The 15,216-nt window shown below is 40.9% G+C and overlaps 2 protein-coding genes across 2 annotated transcripts; both read left to right on the top strand.

Moving 5' to 3' along the window:
* Positions 1-2,412: 2,412 nt before the first annotated feature.
* LOC148096986 (uncharacterized) lies at positions 2,413-3,978 on the top strand. Its single transcript, XM_087834263.1, has 5 exons — positions 2,413-2,599; positions 2,851-2,985; positions 3,280-3,336; positions 3,525-3,665; positions 3,778-3,978. The coding sequence occupies exons 1-5, from the start codon at positions 2,597-2,599 to the stop codon at positions 3,910-3,912; spliced, it is 471 nt and encodes a 156-aa protein (XP_087690389.1). The 5' UTR covers positions 2,413-2,596; the 3' UTR covers positions 3,913-3,978.
* Positions 3,979-5,701: 1,723 nt separating this feature from the next.
* aar2 (AAR2 splicing factor) lies at positions 5,702-9,285 on the top strand. Its single transcript, XM_006796327.2, has 3 exons — positions 5,702-6,764; positions 6,847-7,076; positions 8,241-9,285. Exons 1-3 carry the CDS (start codon positions 6,002-6,004, stop codon positions 8,406-8,408), a joined length of 1,161 nt encoding a protein of 386 aa, XP_006796390.2. The 5' UTR covers positions 5,702-6,001; the 3' UTR covers positions 8,409-9,285.
* Positions 9,286-15,216: the final 5,931 nt, after the last annotated feature.

The raw sequence follows: 15,216 nt of genomic DNA, 5'->3' as shown, positions 1-15,216 counted from the left end.
CAAATGTTGGGCTAAACACCACAAAGTAGGAAACTCATTCCACGTTAATTTATTAAATTACATTCTAGCTGCTGAAAATAAGTGACTGTGAAAGATGGTTGTGATTTTTCAACAGTTCAACAATATTTTTGTTTAACTCAAAGCTGAGAGTCTGTACTTAACGTCCATATTCACTCTGTAATAGGGGTGGGTTTAATAATCAATTTATCGATTAAAATCCATTCTGGCTTGGATAACGTGATATCGATTCATTAAAATCCTGAATCGATTTTTTAATATAAATGTATTTTATCCAAAATTCCAGAATCTCAGGTGAAACGTCACAAAATTTTGACAACCACCAAACATTTAAAACAGTAAATGAGAGCAGGTACACGGCTTCTGCACAAAGACGTAAACGCAAAGCGCGGATCCGAATCAGTGAGATGTCGCCTTTCTCACCCGACAGCATGGACACGGTCGGGGCTGAAAGCCGACAGCTCGCTGATTCTGATGTTTTGGCGGGTCCGCGCTTTGTGTTTACGCCCTTTTTGCACTGATTCTAAAGCTGTTAATTTTATCTCTCTCCAAACAATATTGACTGAACCAGCAGCAAAAGAAGATCCAAACTACGCTTCACATAAATATCGTCATGGACTCCCTCTGACTTTTGCTGTTTTGCTTCCACCACAATAAAATCACACTTCATGCATAGCTCTCTCTCTCTTTCTCAGTGTACTTCAAGAACAGTTTCCCGTCTATCCCTGAAATCTGTTTTCTGCATTATTCGCTTGCTTGTTACGCACAAGACTACCATTGTTTACAGCGCTGTCAGCCGATGTTTTTTTTTTTCCTTTTACTTACTTCCGAAAAGAAAACCTAATTTCTGCTGTTAGATAGGCTTCTGAACAAATTTAAACTTTTTTAAAATTATACAAAATGCAAAACGCTTAGCCGTGTCTCTAATAAAACCGCTGTAACTTCAGAGGTCATGTTCATAAGTTGATTGATGGTTTTCTTTCGTTTTAGATCTACTGCAGAATACTTTTATAAAATCCCAGGCCAGGAAAAATCACCTTCATGTTCTTCTGTGTTTTATCTTCAGCTACTTTGACACAGAGGCATCTGCTGTGATGCTCACACCTTTGATAAAGTCTGGAAAGTGTCAGCTTCCTTTTCATAGATACAAAAATATGTAAATGTACTGATCTGAATTATAACATTTCTGACTGTCTGAGGCAAAATTTCCCAGACTCAAATAGAATCGAATCGGGGATCGAATCGATTCAGGACCCTGTGAATCGGAATCGAATCGAATCTATTCTAGAAATCAGTGACGATACCCAGCCCTACTCTGTAACACTTGAATTTGTTTTTGTGAAATCTTTAAATGAGAAAATGTGTTCTCTGGTGTGTTGACAAGCACTCATTTTGCTTTCATGCTGCTTGATCTGTTCATCATTCTTTAGCTGCCTGTGACCAGCCACTTCAAGTCATCTCACAGCAAACCAGCACACTGTCAGCTGATGAGAATTCTGTTAACGAATTATATTTATAGCTCACATTGAAGGTGGTAAAAATGTACTATTAAATCAAAAATTATGCTTTATTGTTTTTGTGTCTAGAACCTGAGTTCAGTCTATGTGGTTGTTACAATTGTGAAATAAATGCATATTTCAGGCATTTTATACAAGAACTATCTAAAAAGGGCAGTTTTGCATTTACAGAATGTTTGAACTGAACACATTAAGGTGTTTTTATCTGTAGCTGTGTTTGTTAAACACTTTACATTTTTGTGGAATTATATGTTTTGTGTCTTCTCCAGATTTGGCTATATCTGTTTAGAAACACATGACAGTGTATATAAACTCTTTCTCAAGGATGATATCATGTAGCCATGATTTTTGTCCTTTCTACATATCTTTTCTGAAATGTGTTTAAAAATACTTTGCAGGCATCCAATAAACAGACAAAGTTTATTGCAAAATTTACTGTTAACTCCCAAACAAGTTGGTTTCTAAAACTTTTTTTCTTGTGTTGGAGGTTAAATGTCAACTCAAACTCTGACTGCACACTTTGTTTGTGAGATGTGATTTCTCACACTTTCACTCCAAGAGTGACATTCATCCTCCCGAGTAGTTCCCATGCAGGGTCATAGTTTTGACTGCTCTGGTATTTCCTTCCATTTTTTATGTTGTAGGCTGCCTTTTGTTTTCTTTTGCTATCACAACAAGCTTTTAAAAAGTTTAAATCGGCGCTTTGGATAAATGCTGCGTCGTGTCTTTCCAACGAAACCGAAAGGATGGAGGCAAATGATTGATTGCAGAAGTTGTCCTTGACTTGATCGGACTGGAGTTTGGTGAAATCCTAAGCCCGGCGTCAGCAATCCATGACGGGGAAGGAAATAGGAGCAGTCAGTTTGGTAATGTTGGAAGCCACGGAGCGCCACATCGGAAGTCTACCCGTCGCCGTATTAACGTCTCCGCCACAGGTAGTGCAAAAGTACTGAAGGGGAGCCAAAGAAAAAAAGTTAAAGTTTGGAGCTCACCATGAGCGAAGACGGTCACGACTAGAGATGGGTTTGCTCGTCTGAAGATCCCGCAGAAAAACATGATAAATGGTAAGCGCAGTTTGAACATCTGGTGCGTACTTACGAAGTAAATGAGCTGCTGCTGATGAAGCGTGCACACCGACGTATATTAATGTGGTTATTTCGACTTTGGTCGAGATGTCAGGTGGCGCAGACAGCTGGAAACTGACAGATGCTTTTAACGCACTGTGCGCCTCAGCGGGAGCCAAATTGAGCGATGATTCGTGACCTGTTTTCCTTGGTTGCGTGTGAAGAGTTGTAACACTGCTCTCTTTTCATAGTGTCTGACTGGAACTCTGCTCCGTAGTGTCCTGGTGGCTGTCTTGTTGGCCTACTCCTGTGGGAAAAGTAGATGTAACTATAAAGAAATACTGGGCTCCTACGGAGAAGTCATCTCCGTTGAACTACAGAATCTGGTATGATAGCAAAGTTTATCATAAGACTGTGGGATTAATTAACTGTGGTAGATTTTTAAAATTGATTGTGTTTTAAGTATTGTATTGGCAGACATCCCCACTAACTAAACTACCATTAAATGCAAGTTCACTGCAATCAGTTGCAGCTGTGATAAAGCTTGTGAGTTAATAACATGTGCTAGGCTGCCCTCCAGTGTTTGCTCTTCAAGTAAAGCTCTTTCTCCCCTCTCTCTTTTGCATCACAAGCCAAATAAATGTCTTAAATAACTCAGCACTGGGCTTTTTCTTTTGCAGAATCTGACTGATTCAGCGAATAAATTTAAAGAGAGAGACCCTTGTCCCTCAGGAAAGGTAAGTGGCACTACATTATATGCACTTTCAGCACCATGGACAGGGTAAAAATAAGAACCTGCGTGGCACATGTTGTACATTTAAGTTTGGGTAAATACAGAAGAAGTTTTCAACCTTTGACTGACATGCTAGATGGACTATTCCACCTTTTTATTTTTCTACACATTTGGGCTGTTATCTCATGGCAGGCACGTCGCATTCTGGTTTCCATCTATGGTATGACACAGCAGATGCGGTGTCAGAGGAGTGGCAAAAAGCAATCTGACCTGGAGAAGCCAGTTGAGAGCATGGAGCAGCTAATTGTGCAAAACTGCAGTCCCCAGTATTTGGTAAGATGACTTTAATGTATTCTTCTGAGCCCCCAGCACCACCACCACCACTGCACAGTGAGAAAACAAGCCAAACAGCTCTTGTGCTATTTTCTTTTTCCATTTTTTTCAGGGAAATAAAACCTCTTGTTCAGCTGTCCAGAAAATACGAGGAAAGAAGAGAAAAAGGATGAGGTTAATCCGAGTTATCAAGGCACTGATCACTTGCTGGCAAAAACTTCAAAGTGTCTCTGTGCTTTCAAAGTAGGAAATGTATCTCCCTGGTTCCTATAGGCCTGTGCTACTTTCTCATGAAGACATAAGGTGAATTTACACAGTGTTCCTTGCTACAGATAGCGAATATTACATATGAACAATCAGTGACTGTGTTTAGACAGCTATTTTTCAAAAGCAAAGTCATGAATGTTTACTGTTGTCAAGTTCTCAGTGTCTTGTGTATTAAAAGCTACACCAGCATCTGCATGTCAGCATTGCTACATTTTATGGAATAGCTTTATATAGTAAGCAAAGATAAGCTAAAGATCGACGCGTTCAGATACTTTTAGAACATTTTAAAAGTTTCTCCTGTTGTACAAACTCTTATGTTTTGTGTTTGCAAGCCACATGTCATCATACCCCAAAATGTTCTTATGTCGGTTATATAGTTGAGTATATGCCACATAATAAAATTTGTACATGTTTGATTTATACTATTCTGAAGTGAGCCTATGCGGTTATTGTAATAATGATATTAATTAATTAATTATTATTATTAGGGGTGCTATAGGTGTATCAGCTACAATAGACTTTTGTTGCAAGATATTATATAACCATCCTTTTTTTCATTATTTTGATTAAGGAATGAATGTTAGTGTTACAAAATGCCATTCAATAAATATTGCACAATGTCTTTATTGTAAAGAATGGAAACATATAGAAGCTTGTTTTTGTCAATCAAGATTTAGTTTATTTTAATTAAAAAAATTTTTTTGTTAGTCAAAATTTTCAGATGATGTCTTGAAATTTTCTACTTATGAGAAATCACTCAATTTTAAAACATTTAGTCAGTAACTTGACGTTTTGTGAAAAAAGTTCTAACTTAGCTTCTAACTTTTTTTTTCTGAGTGATGGAAACAAGCTTCCATAAAGAGAACACAAGAAAAAGCAAAATGTGAATAAAGCAGATATTAATTCATGTTGGCTAAATCATTATATTTTAAATAAAGTCTAGCAAAAAAAAAAAAAAAACCCAAACAATCTGCTATTTATTTATTAGTGATCTGCTCTTAGCCACTTTGTAGTTTGCAGTTGTGATGGACAAGCTGATAGATGAGGTCAGGCAGGAGTCTCTGTGTACTGTGATGTTTGTAAACGACATTGTGATCTGTAGTGAGAGTAGTGAGAAGGGGGATGAGAGCCTGGAGAGGTGAAGGTGTACACTGAAGAGGAATGAAAGTCAGAAGAAGCAAGACAGAATACATGTGTGTGACTGAGAGGGGGTAAAGGTGAGGATGCAAGGAGCAGAGGTAATGAAGGCAGGCAAAAATATAGGAGGTGGATGTGGCAGAGTTGAAAATATTAAGATTTTCATTTGTGGTGACAAGGATGGACAAGATTACAAATGAGTCTACTGGAGAGCCAGCTTACGTTGAGTGGATTGGAGACAAAGTTAGAAATACAAGGCTGAGATGGACATGCGCGGATACAAGAAGGAAGAGGAAGAAAAGAGAAAGACCACAGAGATTCGTGGATGTAGCGAAGGGGAGCATGCCAAGGTTTGGTGAGACAGAGGACGATGCATAGGGTGAGATCTCTGGCGACACCTACAGGCAGCAAGCAAAAGACGAAGTGCAAATATAGATAATATACAATAACTATACACATACGCAAATCATATAATATATCTATATAATTATTCTATTATACATAAACTATTTATAACATTTTAAATTTATTAATTAATGTATTTATTTATAGAGGGTAAATTAAAAGTAGACGGACACAAATGTGTTTCATGGTACTGTTTCCGTCCGGAGCAAGAAATTTGTGGCACAACTTCCACCATACGAACGACTCGAAACGTCAACAGCTGGATGTATGAAGTGTGGCTGTGAGAAAGGCTATTACACCGAAGATACTAACACAGTGTAGCTTTAAAAAATTTTGCCATGTTTTTAGTCATCGAGAATCGCATCAATTGAAAGCATTAGCGTAAAAGCAGCAGCGGCTCTCTGTGTTAGACCTTTTGAGGAAATCCGTTTGAGATTTTATATATATATATATGCATTTAACAGGTAAGAGCAGAGTTTAGTTAGTTAATTCGTTAGTAGAGTCACGTTAAGTACCCCTTAAAAGACATGGCCAGCAGCAGCAGTGGTAGTGTGGACATGGATCCAGATGTTGCCCTGAGGCTTTTCGAGGAGGGAGCTACCCTCGTGCTGCTGGGTGTTCCTCAGGGTACAGAGCTCGGAATCGACTGCAAGAGTTGGCAAGTGGGTCCTCGTTTCCGGGGTGTTAAAATGATCCCCCCTGGTCTGCACTTCCTCCACTACTGCTCGTCAGGCTATGGAGGACAAATTGGCCCGAAGACAGGCCTCTTCCTCTCTCTCAAACCCAGAGAGATCATACTGGCCAACTGGGACGCCAAGGAAGAAGATCTGGACTTCTCAGCCTCCAAGAATGAAGAGGAGTTGAGTCGGATTCGTGCCAGCTTGCGCGAGCTGGATCCTTACCTGGGCCCCTATCCCTATGAGGTGATGAGGAAGTGGGTGTCCCTCACTGACCGTATCAGTGAGGAAATGGCCAAAAACTTGCAGCCTCTCTCAGGTCGAGTATGTGCATTCAGTGACGTGATTCCCGAACTTCAGTTCACACACACCAAAGACAGGGCGGAGCAGCCGAGGAATGACACGGCCTGTCAGAGCATGAAAGAGGGGCTTGACAGGCTCCCCAAGATGAAACAAAGGGAGGGTACGGAGTTGCGCTTCTCTGTCATCCCTAAGAAGACCTACCCTCCCGGGGCTACGCCGGCTGAGATCACCAAGTGCAGCATGGACCTGAGCTACGCTCTGGAGACGGTGCTGGAGAAGAACCACATGCAGGAGGCTCTTAACGTGCTAGGTATGTATCACATTTGTTAAAAATGGGTTACCCCTTGATTCATTATGCAAGAAAAAATACTGACATTTAGCCCCTCTCTCAGGTGAGCTGCAGTTTGCCTTTGTGTGTTTTCTCATTGGAAATGTGTACGAGGGCTTCGAGCACTGGAAGTGCCTCCTCGCTCTGCTGTGCCGCTCAGAGGAGTCCATTCTGAAGCGCAAGGACCTCTACCTGGGGCTCATCGCCGTGCTCTACCACCAGCTTGGAGAAATACCTCCTGATTTTTTTGTTGACATTGTATCTCAAAACAACTTCCTTACCTCCACGCTGCAGGTACATGCACAAATCAGACTATAGTGTTTGTCACTTCAGGCTTCTTTATATCTAACTAAACAATATATATTCATCTCACTGGTTCAAAATTTATTTTAGATGTCAACCAAGATGTTGTGATATTAAAAAGTTGAAAAAAGTGTGTTCTTGCAAACTAATCTTAAGTAATTTAGGTTCCATTAACCAGTATCACACTTTTCAACCAACAAGCCAGAAGATCAGCCTTTTACTTGCTCCTTGTGTGACTTTATTGGCCCACAAAAATGACAGTTTAATTTCAAGATTATACTATAGGAACATATCATTATTTATTAGTAGATTCAAGCTGTATTCAGACTACATTGTGATCTGTGGACAGAATTAGAATTGAGTACATCAGAGGGACAGCTCAGGTTTGAGAGGTTAGAGAGGGAAGGCTGAGATGGTTTGGACATATGCAGAGGAGGGATAGTGGCCAGATTGTACAAAAGAAGCTGAATATGGAGATTCATGGATGTAGTGAAGGAAGATATGCAGAGAGTTTGTGTGCCAGAGGAGGATGCTAGGGATAGGCGGAGATGGGGACAGATTATCCACTGTGGTGACCCCTAAATGACGCAGCTAAAAGAAGAAGATTATTAGGAAAAAAGCTGTAAATAAAGGTTAAAAATAAATGTAGTAGAATAAATAAACAAATGGAAGTCAAAGCAGCTAAAAACAGTCGATCATTTCGGTCAGCTCTCTTCAGGGGTAAATCGGTCAGTGGAAACACTATCACTGGTCCAAATGGGTCAGCAGCTGGGCTATCAACTTTCCCAGTAGAGTTTTCTGCTGGCCTTGGGCCATTGGCCTGTTGGTTATGTTGAACCCTGCATTTGTTCTACTTAAACCCCAGCGGGGATTAAACCTGGGCTTGCTCCACACTTTGCATGCTCTTCTGGTTAAATGTAAAAAAAAAATTATAAAGATAATAATTCGTATGCAATGAGAAAGGGATGTTTAAATTGCCAGTGTGTTGAATACCTTTCACAACACTATTTTTATATGGCTGGTATCTGAGGACAGTTTATAAATCGATCCATACAACAGAAAATGGACCACAGTATCAAATCATCACCTGAATTTTTACAGATCACATTTACAGTTACCAGTTTATAAAGTTGTTTGATTAATTGTTCTTCACAGGATTTTTTCCAGTTTGCCATTGGGCCTGGTGTAGATGCCACCCTGCGTAAGAGAGCAGAGAAATTCAAAGCCCACCTGACCAAGAAGTTTAGATGGGATTTCGATTCAGACTTGGACGACTGTGAACCTGTTGTGGTGGAGCTGCCTGAAGGTGTGATAGTCGACTGAAACTACTCAATGGACTCTGCTCACCGAGAAAAAGGAACACAGAAGGAGATCCACAAAGTATCTTATGCTACAGTCACACTAGGAAAAACAGTGGGTGGAGACGACGGCACGACCAAACATTTTTGCAACTGACTGATCTCATTGGCTTTCAAATAGTTGCTTTGAAGATGGCGACCAAGTCTGTGATCACTTGCAGACAGCTGCTATCTTTAAAGTGGATTTGGTGATGGTGATAAAATGGCAATACACTGAAATTCACATTATGTACTTACATTCAGAGTCCAGCTAGGACCTGATAGTTTTGAAGCATAATTTCAGACATTTCTACACGAATGGTGACACAGCTGCTGCAGGACGATGATTCAGCTGCAGAGTCACATAAGCATTCGGCAGCCTCACATTTAAATTAGCAGCTGGCAAACAGTTGCAGAGTGATGTAGTGAAGTCTGGTTTAGCAGAGACTGACTCAGAAGGATTGTGTTGTGTTGAATCTGTTTGTGTTTATGAATTAGACAGCATACTTTCTCCAGTCTCCAGCAGACAGAACCTATTCAGTCATTCAGAGGCTGAGCGTGTTGTTGGTCACTGCGATTACTTCCAGCTGTTTGCTACCATCATTGTCTTTCTCCTAGTTACAAGGAATCCTCATAATGTTAGTTTGTGTAGCTCTATTAGTTCTTTTGCAGAGTGCATTGAAATGATCGTGTGTGAGCTGCACTACACCTGTGGGGAAAAAAGCATACTCACAAGATTTACCAGGTTTTCTGAAAGGGTTGGAACTCATAAAGTAATGATTTTCTTGTTAAAGTACTACTTTGTTAAAGTTTGTTTTTTATTTTATTTCTTTACTGTAATCAATTTAATAAAAACAGCACTTCTGAAACAAAATATCCACCTGTGTCTGGTGGTTTCTGTCACTGTTGTTTATCATTAATGAACCTTTCAATACTTGCTACCACGTCTTTTCTCTTTCCCTCCACTAGATGGCGCACATAGGCTTATTTACAGCTTTAAAGCTGCTCTATAACACCATATTTGCAGATCGTCAGTTCCACAATCGATAAAAGCTGCTGTTTTTGGTGGGAAGGACTTGTAAGAAGAATTTCATACAATTTAGTAGCTTTGATAAGTTTTTTTTCTCTTAAAGAAGAGCAAAGAGAAGATAAAAGGTGCTGCTATCATCATGACATGGATGACTGGGATAAGGGCTTTTTTTGTTAATCGGCCTTTTCTTCTTCCACCATCACTCTTAACACTTATCTTCAAATATCTATATAAGATTATCTAGAGCGGTGTGGAAAAACACCAAAGGAGGAATGCAATTGTATACATATATATGCAGTTACAACTCCTATACAGTTTACCCATACCTTTCAGCTCCATCCCTTCAGTTACTGGATATCACAGACTGTGCTCTCGTGTTGGTTCATTGATCTGTTCACCCGTTAATCTTGCTCTTGCACTTCTTGAACCCTTTTTTCTTCAGCTGGACCTCTCTTATTTGACATGCCCTGGCTCCATGAACCAATCTATAGCTATAAAGCTGTTTTGAAAAGGACAAAAGTCATCTAATGCAATTATGGGAATCAATAGAGTCTGAGCCCGTTGCTGGAAATCTAAATGCCATTACAAGAAATCCATTCTCTTCCAGGAAGACAGCTGGTATTGTGAAAGTGATGGTAATAGTGGGCTTTACACTGAAAACTCCCCTTTGAAGATTTACGCAACCCTTTAAAGAAGATCAGTTCGTGTTTGTGGTCTGCTGTGAGACCACTGGAGCCCTGTGCTGGTTGTTATTTTCCTTTTTAAATGCAATTAAATGGCGAGTATGGCTTGGAGAGCATGGCGGAAACTTATCAGCACAACATGGAAGGAAAATGTATGCCAGTGATTGGTAAATGCATTTTCCTCTCCGGAGATGAAATACTGTACATTGTTGATGAAGACAGTCGCAGAAATTACTCCACTGGGATGTCCTTGGCATTCCAGCCCCTCTATTAGTGCTGGAATTACAGTGTATAGGAATTCAGCGGACAACTCACTAAGGGTCCAGTTTTTCCGTGCCACATGCACCCCTTCACCCTCAGTGAAGGCTCTCCTTCTGTGTTTCCTGGTATGGCAACCATTTTCCTTCTAATCTCTCTTATTTGTTTTGTTTGGTGTGGCCACCCCAGGGGAGCGAGGCACATAGAGAAACAGACTGACTGTGCAGAGCTTCAAAAGCCAGGCCCTGTCAGTCATGGTGGAGCTTTCTCACCATCAGATGTGAGCTGGCCATTTCCATGGGGCTCACAGGCTGCTCACTCTGCCAGTGTAAACACAGGCCCCTCTGTTTCTTTTTCAGTCACTCGCCCACTCGCCTTTCTCTTTTCAAGACAGAAAGGAGGATAGCGCTTAGTGTGTGCAACGTCTTGACAGTCGGTGGACTGGATGTGATGAATTCATTTGTGGATTAAACAAATCAGGTGTTTGATCATGCACATACTGAACTGCTAAATTACTAACTCTTACTTCAGACATTTGGGATAAACAGTTACGTTTTGCCATCCCCCGCGGTGTAAAGTCAGAGATTAACTAAGAAATGTAAAAAATATCAGGATCCACAGATTTGCTGCTAAATGGCAAATGATTTTCTTTATATCTTTGTTGATTTATTTATTTTTAATTTCAGGTGGTGATTTCCTTTGTTCTCCCTCCCTGTGTGTACACACAGTGATGTCTGCATGTTTCCAGGACTATTCTGAGCTATAGCAGAAGGCATAATCTGAATAAAAACTAGTTAAAAAGTAGGATTTCAGTCATTGTTTGCGTCCCAAAATTATATGTAAGGATACATATAGATCCAGAAGTGGAAAGGGTGTTTGCTCTGCATCAAACCTGGTTTTGCTGATATAAAAATGCAAGCAAATATTCCAGATGAAGGCAAAATGACCTGCTCTCATAAACCAAAACTGGTGTCAGAAAAAGTATGATGGTGTGTGCATCTGTGGAATGGATTTTATTCCCTGTTCATACACACATCAGTTTTCAGAAGCTACTTTTTCTCACTTTTTGTCTTGATGTTTGGCATTTACTAAATTGGGAAGTATATGCTGATGACCAGGCACTGCAATAATCCCTCTCTGCTGCAGTGCTAGCGGGAATTCACATGTCTGACTCGCATGACCCAAATGTGATTCATGCACGTGTACATTTTCCCAGGGTGCATATATGAGTGTGCGGTCTGGGCGCGTGCACATTTTGAACCCAGACTTATTGACGGCGGAGTTGTAGGGGTGTTAAAAGAAAGGATGAACGAGGTTAAAAAAATCTCTCCTGGAAATTTCATACACATCAGGGGAGAGAGAGAGTGAGTGTGAGTCTATGAACAATATGTTCTGCTATAGTGATCTGGTGAAGCGATTAAAGGCAGGAGCTAAAAAGAAGACACTAGACCTTTGAGGCCTAGTCGGCAGTCATCTGTGTGTCTTTCTGATCAAGTATAGCATAAGCACACAGCAGCTGGCCAATAAATTTCACAGACTAAGCAACTAAATTTGTTGAGGTGAAAAAAGCACCGGCCGTGATTAACACATAGAGATGCTCCAGGACAACAGAGGCCTAGATCACCTTCACTTACATGTTTCAGTTTTGTCACAGAGCTTATAAAAGTGTCTACACCTGTGCTGTATGTCATCCCTGAGAGCTTAAATAAACATCAGATGATCACTGAGAATCAAACGCGGGTTAAACAAACCAGGACCTTTCTGGTTCCTATACCCCGTTCACAGTCCATCAGCTATCTTTCACTCTACCCCACCTGCTCTTCAGATGACTGAATCTGACTTCCATTTTTAGTGAGCTCGTGTTGTCTTTGGCCATGGCACTCGGAGCACAAACTCTGGCCGACATCGTCACAGCAAAAAGGATTTGAATACCCCTGCACCCCAAATACACGCAGATGCACACACTCTTCCAGCTGCTCACTTTCTGTTAGGGGGCTCTGAGGTTATAGCAGACCCCTCCTGGTAGCCAAACACTCAAGAGAGAACTCCCTCAAAAGGCTGCAGCATGCAGGCAAACACATAAGCAGACTGGACCTTTGAGATTGGTCTCTGAAGTGGATGAAAACTTTCTTTACTCATAGCTTTCCTGTCAGTCCTGCTTTCTTCATTGCTATTTTGTTAAACTTTTAAAATTCCCTTCTTTATTCTTTACACACAATGTAACTTGCCATCACCAGTGTGTGAATGTGTGTGTGAATGGGTGGATGACTGGATGTGTAAAGCGCTTTGGGGTTCTTAGCAGGGTTTTAATAGTTTTGCAGTTTTCATTAGTTTTTATTTTTATTTAGTTTTGACTTCAGATTTTCAATTTTATATCAGTTTTAATTAGTTTTTACCAATTGTTTGCTAGTTTAGTTTAGTTTTTATTTTTTTGAAAATCCTTAGTTTCAGTTTAGTTTTGATTCGTTTCAGTTATAGTTTTAGTTGTGTTTGCAATAATTAAGTGTAACAAAATCCCAGTTTCATCATATCAGTCATTCTCTTCTGCTTATCCTTGGGTATGTTGCTATTCCAGCTACCATACCCTGCACCCTGGACAGGTCACCTGTCTGTCGCAGGGCTAACATGCAGAGACAGACAACTCACATTCCCACCTATGGGTTCTTTAAATAAATAAATAAAGGCAGATGAACAACCATTGATACCAGGCAACTATAAAATGTATATCTTGGCCCCAATGAGACTATTAACTCTTGCAGCACCGGGTGTTCGTAATTTTGGTTCAAGTGAATTGATAAACTTTTTGAAGGTAATTGACTCACACAGTTGTGTGGATATCCCAGTCCTGTTGTCTCGGGATGCATCACGCTGCCTTGCCTGGGGTTAGCTTCTGTTTTCTGGGGATGAGGGTTGAGTGTGCTCCCTTACCTTCTCAAGGTAAGCTAGGTTAGCCTTCTTGTGTGAGCTTTTCAAGTGCACTTTAAGGTTTGTGGGATTTTTTTCCCTTTAGAAATGTCCCTCATAATTTGTCTGTTTCCACTACAAGACACTTGCTTTATCCAAAACACAGTCATATTCAAAGTAATCCCAAATTGAACTCTGGCGCTTTCTTCCGACTTTTCCTGACATGATTCTGCGCGTGGATGGAGCAGCAACACAGATGACTCGACTAACGTACTTGCCACCTGCTGGCATAATGAGACACAGCAAGAAAAAAATCTGGAAACTAAACTTCATTTTCACCCTTGACTATTGTATGACACGCACACATCAATGAAAACTAAACACATTTTTGCTATAAATTCAGTTAATTTTAGTTAGTTTTGTGAACACTCATTCCAGTTTTAGTTACTTTTCCTTTTTTTGTTTTTATTTTTATTTCCATTAACGAAAATGTTTTTTCACTTCTAGTTTTCGTTATTTCGTTAGTTTTCGTTAACGATAATAACCTTGGTTCTTAGGGACTAGTAAAGCGCTATACAAATACAGGCCATTTACCATTTACCATTTACCATTTACACACAAGCAAACACTGTGTTGCTTCCAACATTTCATTTCCTGTTTGATTTGTACTTATTTACATTGCTTTGGATTAACCTCTGCTAGTTATTTTTGATTGTTTGTTTGTTTTCTTATGAAACAAAAGTCTTGTAGATACTGTTGTGGTCAGAAGTTTACAACCACTCATCATGGGCATGAATGTCACTTTGAACTGTTCTCTTGATGAGAATTGGATCCACAAGTTTGAATTTATTTGGGATTTTCTTTAATCCACACAGGGTCAAAAGTATACATAGAGGCATAGAGGCTCTCTCTATTCCATGTATAGAGGCTCAAATAGAGGATATATATATATGTTAGCCAACTATCGGAGTTGCAGAAAGGTGCGATGAGGAAGGTGCCTAAGAAGTACAGGAAGCTGTCCATACCTTAGGCCTTGGAAACTGCCAAGCAATGACTCACAGCCTTGGCCAGCCGCTTGAGGAGGTACACCAGAGAGATAGAAGGCAGGAGAATAAACCAGCTATTCTCCACGGAACCAGCCAAGGTGTACTCTCAGTGGCAGGGGAACAATATGAGAACAGCACCACCAAGGCTGGAGACGGAGCAATACTGGAAGAGCATATGGGAGAAGGACGCAACCCATAACGGCAATGCTTAGTGGCTAGTGGATCTGAGGGCAGACCACAGCAACCTCCCCGAACAGGGTCCAGTAACCATCACAGTGGCAGATATCCAAGAAAGGGTCTCCAGTATGAAGAGTTGGACAGTACCAGGCCCTGACATGGTTCACGCCTACTGGCTGAAGAAGCTGACTGCACTCCACGAGCGCCTGGTAGCACAAATGAACCAGCTGCTAGTTGACGAGAGACACCCGGAATGGCTAACCGAAGGCCGGACAGTCCTGATCCTCAAGGACCCCCAGAAGCGACCGGTCCCCTCCAACTACCGACCAATAACCTGCCTCAGCACCATGTGGAAGCTCCTGTCATGCATCATAGCGGCTAAGATGAACAGGCACATGGGTCAATACATGAGCGGGGCACAGAAAGGGATGGGCAAGAATACCAGAGGCGCAAAACACCAGCTACTGGCAGACCAAGCAGTCAGCCGAGACTGCAGGACCAGACTGACCAACCTGTGCACTACCTGGATTGATTACAAGAAGGCCTATGACTCAATGCCCCACACCTGGATCCTGGAATGCCTAGAACTATATAAGATCAACAGGACCTTGAGAGCCTTCATCAGGAACTCAATGGGGATGTGGCGGACAACACTGGAGGCCAACCTTAAGCCCATAGCACAAGTCACCATCAAGT

The sequence above is a fragment of the Neolamprologus brichardi genome, chromosome 20 (assembly GCF_056152115.1).
Source record: "Neolamprologus brichardi isolate AB-2024 chromosome 20, ASM5615211v1, whole genome shotgun sequence".
NCBI classification, from domain to species: Eukaryota; Metazoa; Chordata; class Actinopteri; order Cichliformes; family Cichlidae; genus Neolamprologus; species Neolamprologus brichardi.
The sequence above is the reverse complement of the archived record's forward strand: the minus strand, read 5'-3'. Positions and strand labels throughout refer to the sequence as shown.